This window comes from Aphelocoma coerulescens, chromosome 1, assembly GCF_041296385.1.
Source record: "Aphelocoma coerulescens isolate FSJ_1873_10779 chromosome 1, UR_Acoe_1.0, whole genome shotgun sequence".
Lineage (NCBI taxonomy): Eukaryota > Metazoa > Chordata > Aves > Passeriformes > Corvidae > Aphelocoma > Aphelocoma coerulescens.
Genome location: NC_091013.1, coordinates 100,143,275 through 100,162,207, shown reverse-complemented (window position 1 = coordinate 100,162,207; position 18,933 = coordinate 100,143,275). Strand labels below are relative to the sequence as shown.

General features: G+C 47.1%; 1 protein-coding gene across 1 annotated transcript in view; it reads left to right on the top strand.

Moving 5' to 3' along the window:
- Positions 1–17,600, top strand: part of FSTL1 (follistatin like 1) — a 52,932-nt gene extending 35,332 nt beyond the window's left edge. Inside the window, exons 3-11 of the mRNA XM_069021189.1 lie at positions 2,523–2,627; positions 3,872–4,001; positions 5,170–5,202; positions 6,849–6,979; positions 9,976–10,094; positions 10,908–11,020; positions 12,203–12,313; positions 14,014–14,111; positions 14,373–17,600. Coding sequence (XP_068877290.1) covers positions 2,523–2,627; positions 3,872–4,001; positions 5,170–5,202; positions 6,849–6,979; positions 9,976–10,094; positions 10,908–11,020; positions 12,203–12,313; positions 14,014–14,111; positions 14,373–14,417 — 885 coding nt within the window. The 3' untranslated portion in view covers positions 14,418–17,600. The remainder of the gene's footprint in view (positions 1–2,522; positions 2,628–3,871; positions 4,002–5,169; positions 5,203–6,848; positions 6,980–9,975; positions 10,095–10,907; positions 11,021–12,202; positions 12,314–14,013; positions 14,112–14,372) is intronic.
- The last annotated feature ends 1,333 nt before the right edge of the window (positions 17,601–18,933 follow it).

Genomic DNA, 18,933 nt, shown 5'->3' with positions numbered 1-18,933 from the left:
TCTGGCTGAACCCTGAGTGGAGAAAGCCATGCTGTAAAGTGGCAACCAGCTCCAACCCACTGCCAGCCTAGGAAGACTTAAGGCAACAAGAAGAAACAAACCAGCAAATTGTATTGCTTAGATTAATAAGAAAAATCAGAGTAGTGTGGGCTTGTAGCCTGGCAGGTGGCAGGGTGTCTTCAGAAGCTGTTCTGGCAGTGTCACCCTGGCCAGCATCTCCAGCCCGGGTTCCAATGGAAGAGCTGTGGGATGGTTCCTGGGCTTTAGCACTCCCAGGGAGGGAGCTATGGTTGGGCACACTGGAGACCAGCTTTCCAAGTGAGCTCCTGTGGGAAGAGGAGTCGTGCAACCTGATCCTGGGCACTGCGGATGCTTGTTGAGGCCGGTTGCGTTGTAGCAGTGCCTTAAGTCCCAGACAGGAATCAAAAGCCAGGTTTGGCATCGGTGAGCATGGACTGGGAGGTGGCTGCTGGCAGTCCTGCCTGTCCATGGGAGAGGCAGAGTACTGCCATCTATTGCCAGACCTCGCCGGGTGGTGGTTCAAAGCCGTGCCCAGCTGTTTTTTTCTGGTCTTTGACTGCTTGAAGGGATTGACACATTATTCAAAACCCCTTAAATGGATCAGCACTTTGGTAGCTACGGTGCATTTTAGGTGTGTGAGTGCCCTTAGTCAGACTCTGGCCTTAGACAATTTGGGTTTTTCTTTGAGCATTTTGCAAAATGAGCTATTCTTCCTTCACTGCCCCCAGTTGCATGAGATTGCTTTGTGCAGTGAAGTACTCCTGTTGTGCCATCCCACCCCAGAAGTGCCCAGGTCATTTACCCCAGCTCTCCACTGGAAGGTGAATAGAGAGTGGTGGATGCAGTAGAAGGGATAGTGTGTTGCTTGTAGCTCAGAAACAATATGTGAAAGGAGGTTAAAAGGCAGAGGGAGGATAACACTATCTTCATAGGGAGAACAGGCCTGGGACATGGGATACATTTCTCAGCTAAGACTGGCATGTCCAAATACTGTATTTGACAGGATAAGCAGCAAAATAGGAACACCTATAGAGAGTATGAAAGATGTTTGTCACTATGTGAACCTGGAGGGATTCCTGCAGTGCTTTGAAAAGACCTTCTCGGGTTTGATGAATTGTGCAGTAGGCCAGCAAACAAACCATTCTGAAGACCAGGGCAAGGTTATTCAGAAAATGATCTGGCTGTCTCTGTGGGCTGTAAAGACAGCAGCTCTCTGAAATTGTGGTTTAAAAGCAAAACAAACAAAAAATTAGGATAAAGAATAAACAGGAGAAAAAAATGTGTTCAGCATTTGTCAATAACACTTGTTCTTCTGACAAATTATGTTTCTATTTCATCACCTATTTTCAAAAGTATGTGATGGAGGTACAAAGATGCCACAAATGAGGAGATTTTAAGAATAATAGATGAGAAGGTGAAAAAATATTTTTGTATTAGAAGGAAGAAACACAGCAGATGTGATTGACTTATCTCACTGATTATTTTTCGTTCCTCAGTCTTATTTCTGATACAAAACTGTTGCAGAAGCCAGTTGGCTGGCATATACTCAACATACAGGTGGAAAATAGTAGATGAAATGAGAGTCCCAAATGAAATTAATGGCAAAGCAGGGAATTAAGCCAAAGTCTGAACCCCTGGAACTACCTTTTCTTTTAGAAGTGTATTTTTAAAAAGCATTAAATGGATAAAAGTAAGTGGTGGTTGTATCAAAAACATGATTAAACTATGGAAATACTCCATGCTAGGTGTCACCAGTTTAGGAATGCAGTGGGACTCAAAAAAAAAAAAATTTGACAGTTATGTGAACAACAATACTTGTGATGGCTTTGGCTAGGAGAAAACTGTAAAGCTTGTAAATTGTGCTGCAGGGCATAAGTCAACTGCAGGCTGTCAGGAACCAGGAAGGAATTTTCATTATGGGAGGGTTACTGTATAATTATCTTATCCACGACAGCGCTGCTTCCTTTAAAGTGTTTAATCTTGACCAGTGAAAGCAAGATAATGGGTCATGTAGTTTTGTGACTTTTTTGTGACAGGGACATTATCTGGTGCCTGGTGGCAATTTCTTTTGCCTGTTTGCTATTGCACCTTCCTCTAGGGATATGTTGACCTTCCTCCTCAATGTCTTAAGCAAAGACATTTCTGCTCCCTACCCTCCATGAGAAGAAATTTTAAAGACAGCCCTCCTTGACATGAGCAAATTATTCATGCTAGACTTCTCTTGCTCATGTTTGCTCCAGTTCTCTCTGGTGATTTTCCAGGAATGACCTCAAGGAAACCCTGTATTGTTGGGACTGTAGCCCTCATTCTTATGTCTGCTCTTTCTTATTGTCTGAGCTGTCCATCTACTGCAGTCATATCTCTCTTGTTCTGTCATCCCCACCTCACCACCGTGGTACCTTTTGGTCTTGATACCAGTTAAATGTGTTATTTTTTTTTAACTGTGTTGCTACTCTTCTGGGAAATAATGTATTTTGTGTCTCTGACTTTGTATCTTGCAGGAGGAGCCAAGGAGCAAATCTAAGATCTGTGCCAATGTTTTCTGTGGAGCTGGGCGTGAGTGTGCAGTGACAGAGAAGGGAGAGCCAACCTGCCTCTGCATTGAGGTACGGGAGCAGCACAGCTTCTGTGTCTGGGACAGGTGTCACCACTGTTACCCCCCAGACAGGTTTCTTTCACTGGAAGGATCCCATGATGGAATAAAGCTATGGCTGTTTTGAAGCAGCTGCAAATTCACAGTGGCTCTTCAAACAACAGGATTGTTTGCAGTGTTGTGTGGGAGAAGAGCCCTGTAGGGTAGATATAGTCTGGGACTCGCAGCTGTGCTGCTTGCAGGACTGCCTAGGGTCTTTACAAGCACAGGAGACTTGACTGGAGGTCTTTTGTTGGGAAAGCCCAGTGGGGTATGGATATGCAGCTGGCTTTGAAGGGCACTCTAGAGAGTGGTGTGTGAGCTCCAAGACAGCCTGCCCTCACTGGCATCTTGTTTGAGGAGGTTACAAGCACCCTACTAAAAATCAGCTTTTGTATAATGGAAATAATTGTGGTAGAGTGCTGTGAGGATGAATAGCTTTATCCAGCAGGGAGTCAGGGATGATTAGAAGAGTCTTTCCCAGCTGTAGAGACACAGTGTCTCCCTACTCTGCTCTGCCCCATTCCTTCAAAACATTTCTGCCTGGCTCTTGGGAATGGCCATGTGGTTCTTCATTCCCCCTTCCCTCAGAGCCTGCAGCTCTGATGTGACCAGCCTGGGCACTGGAGAATGAAGTGCCCCGTTAGTAGGAAGAGAGTCTGTCACTCTGGGTAGGCTTGGCCAGCCCAAAAGGGACCGAAGAAAGAAGCTCATAGCCTGAACAGTGGCACTGGTGAACTCTTTTGCTGTAGGCTGTGCTGTTTGTTCATGGCTGATGGCTTATTCTGCCATTTGGTTGCAGAAGAGTGGAGCAGAGTCTACAGGGAGATGCAATGGAGCCAAGCAAGGACAAGTGCATAGACCAGAGGCACAGAAACACCTGTGACATGTCCATGGCACATGGAGCAGCAGTTGCAGGATTATGCTCTGTATTTATGCTGAGCACTGATTTCTCTGCAGGGTCTGCTTTCAGAAAGACTCCTGTCATGCTGGTGGTGATAGAAACTGGGATGAGGGAGGCCTTTGTACTCACACCCGCAGACTTCCCTGTGTGGGCTTTTCTGGGGTAATGATGTGTGAGTTAGCCTGTTCCAAACACAGGGCCAAGGGGACTATGCCAAGGACTTCTGAGCTGGGCTGATGGTGGGGACTCACCTGCCTCCCTCTAGCTGTCCCAAGGAGGCAGGTAAAACGCTGTGTTCTCTGGCTCTCCCACAGAAATGCAAACCTCACAAGAGGCCTGTGTGTGGGAGCAATGGCAAGACGTATCTGAACCACTGTGAGCTGCACCGTGACGCCTGCCTCACTGGCTCCAAGATCCAGGTGGATTACGATGGCCACTGCAAAGGTAACCCTGGCCAGGAGGGCTGGCTGCACTCTCAGAGACAAAGAGTTGGAAGGGGAAACATGGTAACAAGGAAAGGCAGAGGCCTCATCAGCCCAGATCTTGTCCCACAGTTGCTGAGTGGGGTAAACAAGGCAAGCCTCTGAACAGTAGCCAGATTCAAGCAAGAGTCCAGATGACCAGGCAAGCTGCTGGTGATGAAGTAGGCCTGAAATCAAGTCATAAAGTCAGGGCTAGTGATTTGGGTGACTAGAATCAGACAACAGCCAGAAAAGCTCACAGTAATGCAGTCTGTAGCAAGGCTGAGATCAAAGTGGAAACAGAGTCACCAAGTAAGGGCCTGGATCAACAATCTATGGAAGAGAGTGGTTGCAACAGAGCTGGAGACAGGCATGGCTGCAACATAATGGTCACAGGCAAGGATTAGGGGTTGAGACATCAGATATGAAATGGAGCCTCATGGCTCACAGTTAGAGAGTATGGATGGAGGCTTTAGTTGAGGCCAGCAGGATCGTTAAGGCCCTCATTAGTGCACTCAAAATCCTGACACCTTGGCTGTGGTGGAATCTTGGAGCTATTGTCTCCCTAAGCTGCTGGGAGTGCAGCGCTCAGGGGAGCAGAGCAACTTTTTGCTCCTGCTGCTCCTCTCTGAGCTTTTGGATTCAGCCAGGTAAATGTCTCAGTTTAACTGCTGAGGAAGGGTTATGCTCTCAGGATAAACTCCTAAAACCAATACTATCATCCATGTTCATAACTGACCTCAGTAACTTTAGGAGCAAGGATTTTTCCTCATCAATGAGGCTGTTTAACATCCCCCATGCCAGCTGCAATGTTTTCTTGTGTTTAGGCAGAGTTTCATGTGTTTAAATATGTGCCCACTGTCTCTTGCCCTGTCACTGGATACCATGGATAAAAGTCTGCTGCAGTCTTCCTCATTTCCTTCCATCAGATTTATAAACATTGATGACACTGTCCCTGAGCCTTCAATTCTTCAATCTAAACTGTCCTCGGTATCTCCTCTGCATCCAGGGGATTCCAGCCCCTCAATCACATATGTGGTCCCCATATTTCCAAAGAGTCCCAGGTTCCTCTGCTTTTACCCATGGTGGGAAGAGATTTGTATTGCTACACACTGCATCAGAAATGTCCTCTTCTGTCTTTCCATTAACAGAGAAGAAGTCTGAGAATCCAGCTGCAAGTCCAGGTAAGAAGCTGTCTCCTGTTTGGCTGAGGCCTCTGTATGCATTTGTATGCTCTGGGAGATGGGCAGGAGGGTGTTCTGGGGGACTTGCAGAGCTCTGTGTAAAAGTCATACCCTGCACGGCCTGTAACAGAGTCTGAGTTGATAAATCAGCTGAAATGTGATTGCCCAGCTCTTTACTCTTGGGTAACCTTTCAGAACTCATACGTTTCCTGGGCTTTTCACTTATGCTGGGATGTCTCAGGGACTCAGCATAGTCAAGGTGCAGTGAAACCCAGTTTTCCCCCAGGGACACAAACTGTGCTTATCACCCAGACTGAGGAATGGAGCACTCTTTGACCTCCTTCACTGGGGATCTGAGACAGAACAACTGTGGAGCTGTTGTCCCCAACTCCAAGAGCACTCTTTTAAAAGGAAACTTTGCTTTAGGAGGGATGAACCAATGGGTGCAGAGGCAGAGAGTCAGGAGGTACAGCTGAAATGCCTCTACCGTCATCCAACAAGATGATCTTAAGGGTCTCTTCCAACCTAAATGATTCTATGATCACCTAAATTATAAGCTTCTTTGATTCCCTGTGCTTGGTTTCTCCCCTTACGTATTGCCATGCGTACTTAAGACTCTGGATTTTAGGACCATGGCTCATGCTTCATCAGGGGAATTCCTTTTCTCAGTCATGACCTCTTAAGTACTGGAGCTGTATAATCATCAACTTTAATTTCCTAGGACAGATGAGAGCAAAGTCTCATACAAACTAAAGAGGAAGGACCATGTCAGAGCATGGCCACCACTGTAGAGCAGTTTTAAAGAAGTTCAAAATTAAACATGCAGAATCCCTACAGAGCTGGGTTTTTTCATCTCTCCATCTCGTTGTGATAGTAGTCACTGTATTCAGAAGATCCGTAGTGTGTGTAAGTGATGTGAATGCATGCTGATTCCTTTTCTGGCTTCACTGACCACTGGGCAGGTGTGACAATTCACAGCCAGGCTTTCAGTTTTGTTTCCAAAGGCATGGTTTGTACTAGCACACGAAGTGATAACCACCTGGAGAAACCTGTGACACTGGCAAGCACTGTGAGTGAACGAGCCCAACTTGACCCCTCTTGTTTCCAGTCAGAGTGGACAAATCAGGGCTTTGAAGAAACAAAATTTCCTGAGATAGTAGGCCCTAAAATTCAAATCTTGGAGAAGAGTGGTAGAAAGGCTTGCTCAGTCTAGTCTTCACCCTTGCAGAGGATAGAGGTTTTGGTATTTTAGGGTTGACAGCTGAATGCCAATTCTGCACAGTGTCGGAAAGCCTGGGGACTGTCAGTTACCTTCCTCCCTCAGTCTGGGACTCTTCACACCAAGATGAGTCAGCTCTGGGTTGTTCTTCCCCAAGCTTCAGGGATGGGAAGGAAGAGCTTTGGCAGGAGTGTTGTTTTCCGGCCTTGCCACATGGTGTCACCAACAGCCTGTCCGCTATTCAGCACATGACACATCTGCTTGATCTGGCAGTGATGTAACTCCAAGGACTAGACCAAGAGGGCTGCAAACTGCCATCAGGGTGGGCTGGCTGGCTTTTATTTCCAGGCCTCTCTCTGTGGTCTCCCTGCCAGCTTCATTTCTCTCACCCTTGTATTTCCTTCTGCTGCACTGTCTCCCGTTACAGTTGTCTGCTACCAGTCGGACAGGGATGAGCTTCGTCGCCGGGTCATTCAGTGGCTGGAAGCTGAGATTATCCCAGATGGGTGGTTCTCCAAGGGCAGTAACTACAGTGAAGTCCTGGACAAATATTTCAAGGCAAGTAGAGCAGCACCTGCCTCAGAGCCCAAACAACACTTCTTGCCTTGTCACTGTAAAACAGCTGCTATGCCCACAGCTGAGAGGCTCCAGTGTGTGATGTGCCTGTTGAACTGGGGACCATAGGGATCTGATAAATCCCACAGCCTGATGTGTTATGGGCTGCCTGCAGCAGCCACTGACTGAGCCACTGACGCAGCTTGTGACAACCAGATGTGGAGCATCTCCGGCTCCTGGTGTCTGACCTGCCCTGGGGAAAAGGAGGAGGGCAAGCCACATGTCCCTGTGGCAGAGTAGAGAACTACTAATCTCAGGGGTAAAAAGCCAGAGGAAAAAAGGTGAAAGTGCTGGAAATGCAGGAAGCTGTGGCAGCTGATCCTTTGTTCCAGATAGTCCCAAGGCCATATTGAGATGGATATAGGGGACACTTGGGGGCTTAAAGGAATATGTCCCAGTTGTGGCCAAGAGCTGGCAGTTCCCTAGTACTCTGCAGAGTGAAAGGAGCCACTTGGGTCTTGGGCTTTGCAATAATCCTGTTCTTCCCTCCTCCCCATCAGTCTGTCCTCAGCCCATCCCCACCCCCTTCTGTAACCAGCAGATCCCAAGCTTCTCCCATGCTCCTGCCACATGCACTGCTGTGTCCCTCCCCCTCTTGCCTGGCTCCTGATAGAGACTTCAAAGCATTCAGGATGGAGCTGGAGGAGCAGGTGGGGAAGAGGGGAGAGCATTTAAATCATGAGCTGTTGACAGCGAGAGATTAATGGTGCCTGACAGGAGTTAGCACTGCCAGCAAATTTGCCATGGCAATGGCACCCCCTGGTGAGACAGAGGAGCTGGTCCCCTCGCTCCACAGAGCATCCTCACATTTGCACCCATTAATGCTGCTCTGTGTGTGAAAACCCACTGCCCTGGGCACTCCTGTCAGTGCCTGCCAGCACCCAAAAGCAGCAGTGTCCTGTGTCGGTCCCTCTCCCTGCAAATGTGTTGTCCCCAGCCACTTTTGCAGGGTCTCCCCAGGTCATGGGCTTTGCTGAAATGCATGAGCCAGCCACAGGGTTGTTGCACTGTCACTGCATAACCCGTTCACACCTGCTGTCCCCACGCCTGTCAGTGTGCTGGTGACATCCCATGGCTGCAGCTCAGAGGCAGGCAGCCTCAAGCTCTCTTGACTGTCCCACTTTTTCTGGAGCACTGATCCCAGCCACTGGGTGGAAGTTCCTATGGCAAAACAATGCCTCTACTTGTACCAAAGGGTGAATTTCTGCAGCCAAGGTCAGCAATATGAGGTTCAGCAAGGCCAAGTGCTGGGTCCTGCCTTTGCGTCACAACAACCCCAGGCAGTGCTACAGGCTGGGGAAAGAGGGGCTGCCAAGGGAGGTGGTGGAGTCACCACCACTGGAAGGGTTTGAGAAAACAACTGGATGTGGCAGTTGGTGCTGTGGTTTAGTTGATAAGGTGGTGTTCGATCAGAGGTTGGACTCAATGGTCTTGGAGGTCTTTTCCAACCTTAATGATTCTGTGATCTTGTGATTCTTGGTCAGGTGTAATCCACCTTATCAGCCATCTTATTCTTAAAGCTTTGAAACATTTTTAAAGCAGAATTCAGAGTTTGGAAAAACTTGAGACAAATCAAGGCAAAACAAACTAAATGGCTTCAAATGCACAGTAATTTGTGTCAGCAATGAGTGTCTGCAGTCACTGGAGGAATTTTGTCATGCCAAGCTGTGGGGCTCTGCATGCCTGCCCAGCAAATGGCCTGATTCCTGCCCTGCATGTAGAAACACTGGAGAGATAGCTGACATGAAGCTTTTCCCTTTTCTCCTTGATGGGGAGGTTTGTAGATGTAGCATTAAGCTATTTCCCTCCTGGAAACCTGACTTGTGGGGCTCACTGGGATGTGCTTTGTTCGTCAGGCAGGCCATGACCTTGAAGGACATTATTTCAAGAGGAGCAAGGCCAGTAGTGGGAAGCTGCTCCATTTTGGAGGGTCTCTGTGGGAATGCCTTAATGCAGACCATAGCTTTGAAAGGCAAGAAAACTCACTTAACAGTCTGGGTCATTAAGAGAACTGCAGTTATTTTCACAAAAAAAGCAGGACAAGAGGCTTCAAACTCTAGTGGAAGTTGACCTGTGGAGCAGTTATGGAGGATAAGCACACAGAGTAATTTCCCTAGCCCTAGATGTTTCTCCTGAAACACACTGAGGTAACAACAGTGTCTCTTCCAGCATTCCTGAGAGCACTACACAAGGAGCCACAGTGACCTACCCCAATCATGCAGCAAAAATTAGGTGGCAGCAGTCTGTGTGCAAGATTAATTTTCCACTCACAGGAATGCAGCTGTCTCTGAGGGGGCACAGCAGTTCCTGCTGCGTGCCCAGCACTGTGGTGTCACATCTCCAAACAGGAAGGCAAAATGCAATTACTTCTGTGGGAGTACAGCCAGGATTTTGGGGCTAAAAACGCTGCTCTTCAGTGCCAGGAGCCTTGTCAGGACCTTAAGAAGTTGATGGTGAGATGTTGTGCTATTGCATTAAATTTTTCCCTGGTATCAGCAGAAAATTGCTTCCTGTGATTTTCCCTTTTGTCACTGTCAGAGTCCAGGCACAGCTTTGGATTTACACATATTGGAAAGCTGACACCTCCTTGAATGCAACTGGTCTGCTTTAAGGCAGGACGTATGTAAGAAAACTAAGAGCTGGCTGGAACAAAGGGGAGAAATAGGGTTAGAGCCATAAATCAAGCAGCAGGAGGTGAATGAAAGGCAGTGTAGCTTATCTGTGAGAACAAGGCTAGGATCATCTCTCTCTCATTCTGAGGCTAATATGGATATGTTGCTGCTTTTCTCTGAGCCTCTTTCTTTGTGAAAAACAGGGATAATGGAACTTGTCTCACTAAAGCTTCAAAATGCTAAGTACATATGGAAGAGGAAGAAGGAAGAGGTGTACCTTGAAATGATAAATGAGAGCCTCTCACATCTTCCCATCTTCCCCTGCAGAGCTTTGATGATGGTGATTCTCGCTTGGACTCCACTGAATTCCTGAAATTTGTGGAGCAGAATGAGACTGCCATCAACATCACCACCTACATGGACCAGGAGACCAACAAGTTGCTCAGGTGGGCAGTGGACAGGGTACCAGAGGGAGGGCAGATGTGGTAGAATGGAACATGGAAATTCACTCATGCTGCTGGGGTTTGTAGTTTGGATTTGGTGTCATGAAAATTCAGCACTAAATCTTCCAGACCAGAGCTACTCTGTATCCAGCTGGTGCAGACCAAATATCAGTTAGGGTTTGCACTGACAAAGATAACTTTGTATGAAGTGGCTCCTCACTTAAATAGGTGTGAACACCACAAGAGGAGCAGTCCTATCTCTACCTTTCATGTTAGGCATGTATTCCAACCCTCTTTTGCCTTAAGGCAGCCAGAAGGGAGCTGGGTGACAGAAGATTTGTCATCTTCTTTCAATTTCCTAATAAATTAGCTTTCCAGAGGACTTCCCTCACCTTTTGCTTACAGCTAGATCCAGCACAAGGAAGATGGTGGGAAAACATCGCTCATATGCAGCGTATAGTTTGAGAGGTTCCCTTTCTCTTAAGTGTGCCACTCTGTGAGAAAAGGCTGCTTGTGGTTATGCTGTGCTTGCACCTCTACCTGTGTCACAGCATGTAGGTGTCAACAAATGTGTATGTCCTATTCCTGCTGTTCTGAATATCCCCCCCCCGCTCAGCCCCTTGCCAGAGTATTTTGTGACTGTTTTTATTTTCTCTGTATCCCATGAGGTTTCCTTAGAGAAGCCACTTCTGCCAGACATCTTAATGGAGTCTCCCTAGTTATTACTGTTTTTACTCACCTGCACTCTGAAGACAGTAGAGCAGGGACCAGCCTAGCACAGCCCTGTGCAGAACAAGCCTCTGTGTTTCCTTTCAGGGGACTCTGCGTAGATGCCCTCATCGAGCTGTCAGATGAAAATGCTGACTGGAAGCTCAGCTTCAATGAATTTCTCAAGTGCCTCAGCCCATCCTTCAACCCACCAGAGAAAAGTAGGAGCTCCTCACTTATCTTGGGGAACAAGAGGGGTCCTGGGAAGGGAGGAAAGAAAAGAGATCAGCTTCAGGCCAGACATCGGGTGCTGTAACTCCACTGCCAGAGATAATTTTAATATATGCTTGCCTCTCATCCAACAGCACCATTGTCCCTGCTTTGTTGAAAGTACTGCTTTTTCTGTCCCAGAGCTTCTGCAGCCCTTGTAATGAGAAAGGTTTGGATTTTAGAAGCAAGGACGTAGCTTGAATGGGTATGGTATGCTTGTAAGGTCAAGGCATGTATTTAACAGTGCAGAGGTCAATCACGTGAGGAGTTCACGGCCAGATAACTTAGGAAAATCAGACCAAAGTCCTGCTATGCTCTAGCTTTCACACAGAGAGCCTCCCTGATGACCATCTCAAAGTTCACTATCCTTCCAAATCCTGCTTAGTGATCCAGTTGGTGTGAAAGCAGCTTAGTGTTCTACTGACCAGGTGCACATAGCCAGTCATCTCATTGTCTCCCGGGGGGCTGAGAGTCCAAAGGGGCCAGACTTACATCCCCCTGCAGTGGCACTGAGCAGCAGGCAGAGGCCATGCTTTCTTGGGAATATTAAGTTGAACTTGCTGTTGCCTGTTTCAGTGAGAAACTAGGGATGCTGCACCTTCCCTGGAAAACTTCATCAGCTCGTTATCACTTAACACCTTTGAGTGCTTGGGGGGGCGTTGACTTAAAGATGTAATGTAGCTGGAAGAAGAAATGTGAGCTGAAATAAGAAATCTTTTTTTTTTTTCCTTCCTTTCCCAAGGCAACAGAAAATATACAAATCATTTCCCCAATTTATCCCTACCTGGATCAGAATAACCCAAGCTTTCATTTCAGGGGTTCTTTTCTTTGTATAACAGATAAGGAAATTCAAACAAATCCAACGTTGAGATTTCATTTGGAATTGAGAAGTTGAAATGTGTTCTTCTGAGGAAGAAGAACAAAGTGTTTGACTTTCCCAAAATTATGTTTTGGTTGATTTCACTCACCAAATTCAGAATGAATATTTTAGTCATTAGGAAACTTCTGGTGGTTGGGGGAAGGAAGGCTTTGCCTTAAACCTCATGTTCTCTCTCTTAAAACATCTCCAAAGTATGTTGTCTTTAGCCTGCTCACTATCCCACAATCACTGCCCTTGTTTTGTGCCTCTTCAGAGTGTGCCCTGGAAGATGAGACCTATGAGGATGGAGCAGAGACCCAGGTGGAGTGCAACCGCTGCGTCTGTGCCTGTGGGAACTGGGTGTGCACCGCAATGACGTGCGAGGGTCCGTATGCTCTCCACATAATTACTGTGTTTGGGTTTGGACAAAAGGAGTTCTCACTCTCTGTCTTTCCAAAGGCACCAGCTATCCAGGTTTCTTCTCTCTACAGCTTCTCCTCAGCTTCTCCATGGGTGGTTTCTGCATAACCCTGACATGTTCCATGTTAGTCAAACCCAAGCTGGTACTGTTCCAGAGGTCAGAAAGTGTGTAACTGAGCTGGGGGAAATGCTGCTGGGGTTTGTAGTTTGGATTTGGTGTCACAAAAATTCAGCACTAAATCTTCCAGACCAGAGCTACTCTGCATCCAGCTGGTGCAGACCAAATAGATCACTGGCTGCAACTGTATGTGTAGGTGTGAGCAAGTCAGCTTTCCTGTACATGTGTCTGTATCCTCACTGTATCTGTGTTTATGGAATTTGTAAAAGAGGATCTAGGATCCTGTCTTGATCCAGAGGGAATATAGGAAACTTCATCCAATGAAAAGGAAGCACTTTAGCTTCTTGCCCCAAAAACTGTAGAATGATGGTGAGGAAAGAAGGTGGTGCTCATAGTAATGCCAGGGTTGTTTGTTCCCCCTTTGGAAGGCCCTTAAACTTGCACAGCCATGGTACAATTGTGAGAAGTCATGATGCAGTTGTGAACAGCAGCTCTCTGTTTCACCTTCTCACAGATAGTCCAGGGCCAGTGGAACGCCACCTTTTCCCTGTGTTGGCAAATGTGTGGGTCCTTCCTAAGGAGTCGCATCCATCCTGCCAGCATGGTGCTGCATTTTTCTGGCCTTCTCCCCTAGCAACTCAGCCCTTGCTGCATTTTTCTGGCCTTCTTCCCTAGAAACCAGGCCCTTACATGAGCTTTGTTTCAGTGCTGTGTGGGACCTGCCAGCAGTACACTGGTTCAGATTTATAGTCAGTAGCTTGGGCAGAGTAGGAGAGAGGGGAACGACAGCAGTGCATACAGAGTTTTTCATGTTTATCTGACTTTCTGCAGCAGAGCCTTCAGGATCACCTCAGCCCAGACTTAGCTGTAGCAGCAGGAACTCACCTGAGAAAAGACAACTGTAGTATTAATAGAGCTGCCAGAGGAGCTGTGTGTAGGTGTCATAGATTAAGCAGCAGGATGAGAGACTCTTTTTGTTGCCTCCCCAGAAACAACCTTCAAAGTTGCTATGCAATACCTGTTCTTGCTGCCTACTTTGTTCCCTGCATCCATGCAATGGGAGAACAATTCCTTGACTTTCTGCCCATGTCAGAGCAGCAGAGGGGTTAGAGGAATAATGAAACTGAAGAATCAGATCAAACACATCAGCAAGTTGCATCTTCATTGAGTGAAATTACCTCTTCATTAGGTATCAGTTCATGTACTTGGGTAGCACTGAGCTTCCGTTTACTCCTTACAAGAGGCAAAGATGTTTGAACTAATTATAGGTGTTTCTTTTGAATAATATGCAGCCTCTTCCATGTGGTTTTATTATCAGTCACGTGGGAAGGAGAGACAGGGACAGACTGGACACCCAATTTGTGAAGTCCCAGGCAGCCACAAGGCTCGTTCTCTTTCTAGGAAGCCAACCCATACCTTCCTCCTGGAAAGGCTTCTTAAGCTTGAGGGATGCTGTGGCTGACCTGCCTCTCTTTGTTCTTCATGGTTCAGCATCTGAAATGTGTACCCCCTGTTTGTGAAACACGAAACTCCATTTCTGTTTGCAGGGAGGAATGAGAAGGTGCCTGCTCAGAGACACCGACCTGATCAAGATTTGACTGAGGAGGAAATGGCCAGATACATTCAGGAACTGCAGAAGCATCAGGTTAGCGTGAGGCTGGAAAGGTCTGCTTGCACTAAGTGTCCCCTTGCCAGAGGAGTTCCCTCTGCTTCTGTTACTTGGAGACTTCTGGTAGAAGGGGGAGCACAATAAAAGGGGGATCTCTTGCCTGTGGGGACAAATACAGGTGTGGGGCTTTAAGATATAAGCCAGTGTTGGCACTGCTTGTGAATGGACCAAAGGCTTCAGAGCACCACCAATTCCCGTGTCAGTGCAGAGCTTCACTTCTGTGCTCTCTTTCTCTAGGAGACGGCTGAGAAGACCAAGAGAATGAGCACCAAGGAGATGTAAGGGGCCTCCACAGCGGAGGAGCCCAGGAGGATGGGCCCAACCTGCCACCCTGTCCTCCAGTGCTGATCTCAGTATGCACAAGTGTCTGCTACAGTTGCCCAGTCACAGATATTTACATGTATAGCAATGGGTTATTTGTTTTGTAATACACAGAGAATGGGGCCAGGAAAGGGGAGCAGAGCCCACCTGTTCAGGGAGCTTCATTGCTGGGACCTTGGAAGGCTGGGAGGGACTTACAGCAGCCTCTGGGACCCTTTCCCAGAGCAGACAGCTGTTCCCTCCAAGAACTAACAGGGATTTCTTGTTCCCCTGGATCTGGGGAAAGGATGGAGGTCACTGCTGGATAGAAATTCAATCAATACAATTGTCAGCACCAGCTTTGGTTGCAGAAATACAGGCCTGGCAGTTTTGTGGCTGAACACGTGTGCTGCAGGGCATCATTATCCAAGGACCTTACCCTTTGGTTTCAGCTCCTCAAAGCTGGTCAGCCTGGTGTGACACCTGGGAGTCATGGTGCCATGCTGCTGGCATGAGTCCAGCACATTCCTCCTTGCTTTCCACTAGACTGTCCCCGCAGCTCCTCCAGTACATTGTGGGCTCCAACACAACATGGTTCCTTTTGACCTCATCTCACTCTTACTCTCCCTGCCCCCTCCTTAGAGGTGCTATCGTATTTTTTTCTTACCACATTCACATGCTGACTCCCCCTTTTAGTTTTTGTTTTGGGTTTTTTATTATTTTATGTCCTATGGTAGTGATCCAGCTTTTGTATGTTTTGTAGCTCTAGATCTTTCAAGAAAACCCAGCGTGTGGGTTTTTGTTGTTGACAGTGCTGTAATGCCCATGCACAGTTTGTATCGCACCGCGCTCAGCCACCACAAACACCACAGGCAAATTGTGAGCCTTGCACTACAGGGTATTTCCCAGCTGGGGATAGCAGTGTCCCTCGTGGGAAGAAGAGACAGGGCTGGATGTAATTAGTTTCACCAGACACAGACTGCCACTGCAGCTCTCTAGCTCTCGCTCCCTTAGCTAGCATTGGCCATGTGCTCAAAGTCTGTGCTCGTGCCTCTCTTAATTGCCCAAAGTAGTCTAGAGACAGAGGGACCAGGCAATCCCATTAGTACAGTATCTTAAAAAGCTTAACTATGTAGAAAACTGTTTAGTTGTGCTGTTGGTATCGTCTTGGGCTTTTCGTCTTCCTCTGGGCTGAGGCAGCAGCATTATTCTTCGATTCCAGGTATGAGTTTGGAGTCAGGGCTGGAAGCCTCATTACTGGCGCATTTCTCAGTGTCATTGATAGACCACCTTTGACCACTCTCACATTCCTTCATGGGTCAGTTTCATCCTACACGTTTCTCAGAGCATTGGTCCTAGATGTGAATGAAATGCTGTTTCGTTCATAGTCACCTCTGTAGCCTGAAGCCTGGCTGATTTTCTTATGCAGTTGTCAAATGTACTTCATACACACCTGAACACCCATGTTCCCTTTGTGCCTGTGCTGTCTGTGCCTCCCAAGCAGTTGCATGTGCCCTGAGACAACTGCTTGTGACTTCCCTCTTTCTGTTTGTGAGCAACTTCAGCAATTGTTGCTGGGTGTCTTGCAGTCCCTATTGCTTACTCAAGCAAAATTCCACTTGCATCTGCAAAAGCATGTCTGGTTTGAGTGAAGATCAGCAGGACTTTTGTCCTAACCTTCCCCTTTTTGCACAGTGCTTTCCTTGGAGAGGAGGAATGAGCTGGTACCTCGAAGTATAGGAAAAGAAGAAAGCTTGGTCCCTCCTGTGCTCTTTCCCGTGAGCCAGATGTGTTAAAGGCTGTCTGGTCTTTGAGTTGTTTTCCTGATGTGAAGCTAGAGGACTTCCATTGACTTTTTCAGAGTGCTACTTTTCCAGTGAAAACCATAATGTACCCTGCCATGGAGGTTTTGGCATCATAAATACACAAGGAGGCTGGGTTTTTTTCTCACGAGGGTGTGGATTTGAGCAGCTTTGACCTGTGAAGGTGAGAGGAATGAGTCCATATGAGCTGAGGGTAATGTGGACAGTGCTACACTGGGACAGAGTCATTGTATTCTGGTGACACTGGAAGAAGTGGTTGGTAAAATAGGAGCACCCATTAGACATAGCCTTGCTCCTTCACAAGAGTATAAGTGAAAGGGCTTCATGTGCTGGATCTGGAGTCACAGGAACATTGTTAATAAATGTTTTGCTTTATTCCAACCCTGCTCTAAAAGGTAGTTAGTGCCTCCCAGATCACTTCCTTCCAGCTTGGATTGTTAAAGTGCCTTAGAGAAAACACAACAGCTTGCCTTAAAGGCTTTCCCTGGATGGGGATAACATCTTGTTCAGTCAGGAGTATCTCCAACTGTGAAAACCAGAGCACATGCAGGAAGGGGAGGTGAATACACAGCTTCAGGGGTTCTGTAGGCTGCACTGTGTGACATGTTCTCTGTGCCCTCCTGTCTGCTGGGGCTGTGCAGCCATGTGGATGGGGGTGGCTGCTGGGGCAGCCAGAGACGTGTGCTGGCAGCTGAGGTTTACAGAGCTTGCTCTTGCACTGAAGGCTGAGGGATGGGCTGCGGTCTCCGGCAAGCTGAGCTCTCTGAGAAGCCATACAACAGATCCCAGGGTAACCTGGGGCAGCAGGCTGGGAGTGCAGCAACAGTGCCTCTGGAAGGGGCTGCGGCCTGTGGAGCCTCTTCCTCCTTGTGCCCCCCCCAAAGGGATGCGGTGGAGAGTGGGGCCGTTCTAAGGGCAGCAGTTCTCAAACATCTCCGCTCCCTGCACAGAGGGGAAGGGCAGCCCAGACTGAGCAATGCTCAGGCTGCTGCAGGCTGGTCAGTCACTTAACTCCTGCAGGGTAACCTGGCTGCTGGGGAAGGAAGTGCTGAATTTCAGCCATTGCCCTCTAGGACGATTGCTGTACAGACTACAAGGGGCAGGGAAGGTGTTTTGTTTTGTTTTGTTTTGTTTTGTTTTGTTTTTTTCCAAAAAACCAAATTTAAACAACAAACAAAGAAATCCCACTCCTCCTTCTATATTCCCTCCTGTACGTGTGTGAAATTTATCAGTATTCTGTAGGTTTCCTTAGTGCACTTATTTTACTTGATTTTGTAATTTTTTTGAAGCAGGGGGGTTTGGATATTACTGCCAAATAAATGAAACAAAATTTTAAAAATAACACTTGTTTGGTTTATTTTTCACAAGCCACACAACTTGTTTTCAGAAAAAATCATCTGTCTTTGCACGTTCATACACAGATCTCAGTGTGTTGGACAAATGTGAGACGTGACTGGCTCTGTTTCATAGCTGGAGCATCAGGTGGAAAGAACCCATAGGGAAGGAAAAAACAATAACTAAAGGCCTTGAAAATATGACTGAAGGGTGAAATAGTCTTTAATGGTGTTGTATGGCAGGAGGAAGTGTCCTGTCATTTATCTCCCCTGTAACTGTAATGCCACTGCTGTGAGTGCTTCTGTGCAGATAATGGTCTGAGAGAAGAGAAAGCTCCCTTGCTTTGTTCCACTTGGTGGGCTGCTTCCAAAGCTGTTCAAAAATACCCCCAAACAGCTCACAAACATTGCCTCTTCCATGTATTGTTCACACCAAATGGCCTCTTTGGCAGGTACCAGCTGCTGCACATGCAGTCTTTTCTGTGGCTTTCCCTGCCCATTCACTGCCCAACTGCAAAGTGAGGCTGCTTCATTACTGCAATTTCTACTGCAAGAATTTCCCAGGATTTTAAGAAGGAATGAATGGAAGTGGCAGCCACAAATTTAGCTAGGTGGCACTATAAATACTTTGCCATGTGCACCATGCATACTTACTGAAGCAAAGTGATTTTGAGGTGGGAAAGAGGAAAAGCAAAAATTCTGTTGCCTGCTGCTTGTAGAAGCCTGGGAAAAGCCCTGACCTGTTCACAGAGTTAAGCACATCTGAGTATTAAATTGCTGCACTATAGCTACATACCCTTAATCCCAATTCTCCAGTGCTGTTAAGTTTCAAGTTGAGAAATAGGCTATTTAAGTGGTTGATCAAGACTCTGAACTGCATTTGTGAGGTATTTATTAACTTGAGTTCTGAAGACAGGAGCAAACTGATCTATAATAAGACTCAATTCCTGAACCAGGCCACAGGACACACCTTGAGAAGAACCAGGCTTAAAGCACTACAGAAGACAATAGCAAAATCCAGATGACCTTGCTCTTGTGCTTACATAAACTCTCCTAAAACTCTCCTGGAACAGCACAATCTTTGTAGAGTGGGAAAAATTATGTATGTTGATAAGTTAACAATATTGGTGAAGTGTCTGTTCTGCAGCTATCTCTGGGTTCGCAGCACGGCTTACATTTCTGAATCCACAGTCTTGGAAAACAAATGAAACAAGTTCAATGGAAAGTGACCTGTTCATTCCTACCCACTATGGCACATTCTTTCTTGAAGGCTGAGCATAGCCCTGACAAGTTCCTCCTCTCAGCAATGGGAGCTGTCACATCAAAATATTTGGCGTGGTG